Here is a 1671-nt window from a genome sequence, read left to right as displayed (position 1 = left end):
TGTTTTGAGAATGATGTACAAATGCGCTTTACACAATTGATGTGTGTATGGATTGCGATAACAGTTGTATGAGCCCCTAATAAAATGATTTTAAAAAGGAGAGAGCGGGAGTGAACCCCGGCTGTCCCCTGACTCTGCCTCTTGCTCCCTGCCACTAGACCACTGGCAAATACTCCTTAAAGATCTTCCCGGAGAGAAATATGTTTGGCCTGCTGCAAGCTAATAATTCTCACAGCCTGCTGGACACAGCCCAGAAGTTGAACGCCAGCGTGGTGGCATCCTTTGTGGAGATCCCTCTGGCCAGTGCCATCTCACTTCGGACCCCCAGCTGTGGTGAGCACTCCCCCCAGACCCTCGGCTCAGTTGGTGAAGCACCATCACACCAGTGTGTGACCCTGAACAACGCCTGCCCCTTTTTTATGCCTCATTTCCTGCCTACAAAATGGGGACGGACATTGAAGGGAGCTAAATATAGAAGGACTTGGTGACCATGAGCTCCAGCGACTGCCCACCCGCCTGCCTCTGCTTCCCGCAGGTGCTGAGCCACTGACCTCCCCGGCACCGGTCCAGACCACCCTTCCCCCAAACAGCTGCAACCAGGAGCTGCTCATGGCCCTGATCCAGCCCACGTGCTCCAATGATGTCATGACTCTGGTACTCATCAAAGCGCTGGCCTTGGTAAGCGAGTCCCTAACCCAGCCCCCCTAAAGTGCGGCCGGCCCTTCTAGCTGACAGAGGCAGGTGGCCCGGTAGATCTTGAGGTTTCAGCCCCAGCCTGGGGACAGGTCACACGGCCTCTGCCAAGCTCCAGTTTCCAAGTTGTGAAGGCAATCATCCTGCTTGCCACACAGAGTAGGGATGGAATGATGCCCACGGAGCCAGGTGTGCTGCACGGGAAACGCTCAGTCAGTCGTTCCAACGTCCTCAATGTGGATGGACCGAGTGGCGCCAACAATGGGATCGGGCAGCCCTGTGAGTCATCACTTCAAAGAAGAGCGGTTGTCCTTATTAGGCAAGAGCAGAACATTCCTCTGATCCCTCTTTGGGGAGCCAACATGTCGCATTGTAAAGTCCAGAAGCGATTAGTGTTAATTAAGGTAGGAAAAGGTTTGAGCATCCCCAGACCCCCTTTGCCAACACCGAACCAAAGGACACAGAAACCCCAAAGTAGTGCCAACATTTACCAGCAGTGCTCACGGATGGAGTTCGAAGCGGCATGGTGCTGGGATGCGTTGTGGAGTATGGTTTTGGGGGGAAGGAGCTTAAGGACATTGCTTTCGCTCTGTGTGCGCATGCACGTGCGCGTGCGCGCCCACTCCCCTTTAATGACTTGCTGCAAAACAAACACTGAGCAGTAGTTTTACTTTCCATCCTCTTATTTCGGTAAGAGCAAAAAATCACCTTGGGACTTCTTTCCTTTAAGGAGAACAGGTAGTCACATAGGAGTTGTGTCAAAAGGAAGCGGCATAAAGCGAGTTTTTGCATTGAGAGGGTCATCTGCATGTATACACTCTGACAATTTCCTGATTGAGGACTAAATAGATTTACTACCAAAATCACACATCTCTACAAGGCGGCCTGGTATCATGGTGGTTAAAGCACTCAATGGTTAACCTAAAGGTCAGTGGCTCAAAGTCACAGGATGCCCCAGGGCAGAGGGATGTGGTGGTT

At 52.1% G+C, this 1671-nt stretch overlaps 1 protein-coding gene across 1 annotated transcript in view; it reads left to right on the top strand.

The window, feature by feature from the left end:
- ENG (endoglin) overlaps positions 1-1671 on the top strand; it is a 39722-nt gene that overhangs the window by 29257 nt on the left and 8794 nt on the right. Inside the window, 3 exon segments of the mRNA XM_045288511.1 lie at positions 10-25; positions 159-333; positions 536-678. Coding sequence (XP_045144446.1) covers positions 10-25; positions 159-333; positions 536-678 — 334 coding nt within the window.

The sequence above is a fragment of the Echinops telfairi genome, unplaced genomic scaffold (assembly GCF_000313985.2).
Source record: "Echinops telfairi isolate 266 unplaced genomic scaffold, ASM31398v2 ScPeMD7_22;HRSCAF=79, whole genome shotgun sequence".
Classification (NCBI taxonomy): Eukaryota; Metazoa; Chordata; class Mammalia; order Afrosoricida; family Tenrecidae; genus Echinops; species Echinops telfairi.
This window is presented reverse-complemented; position numbering and strand designations above follow the sequence as displayed.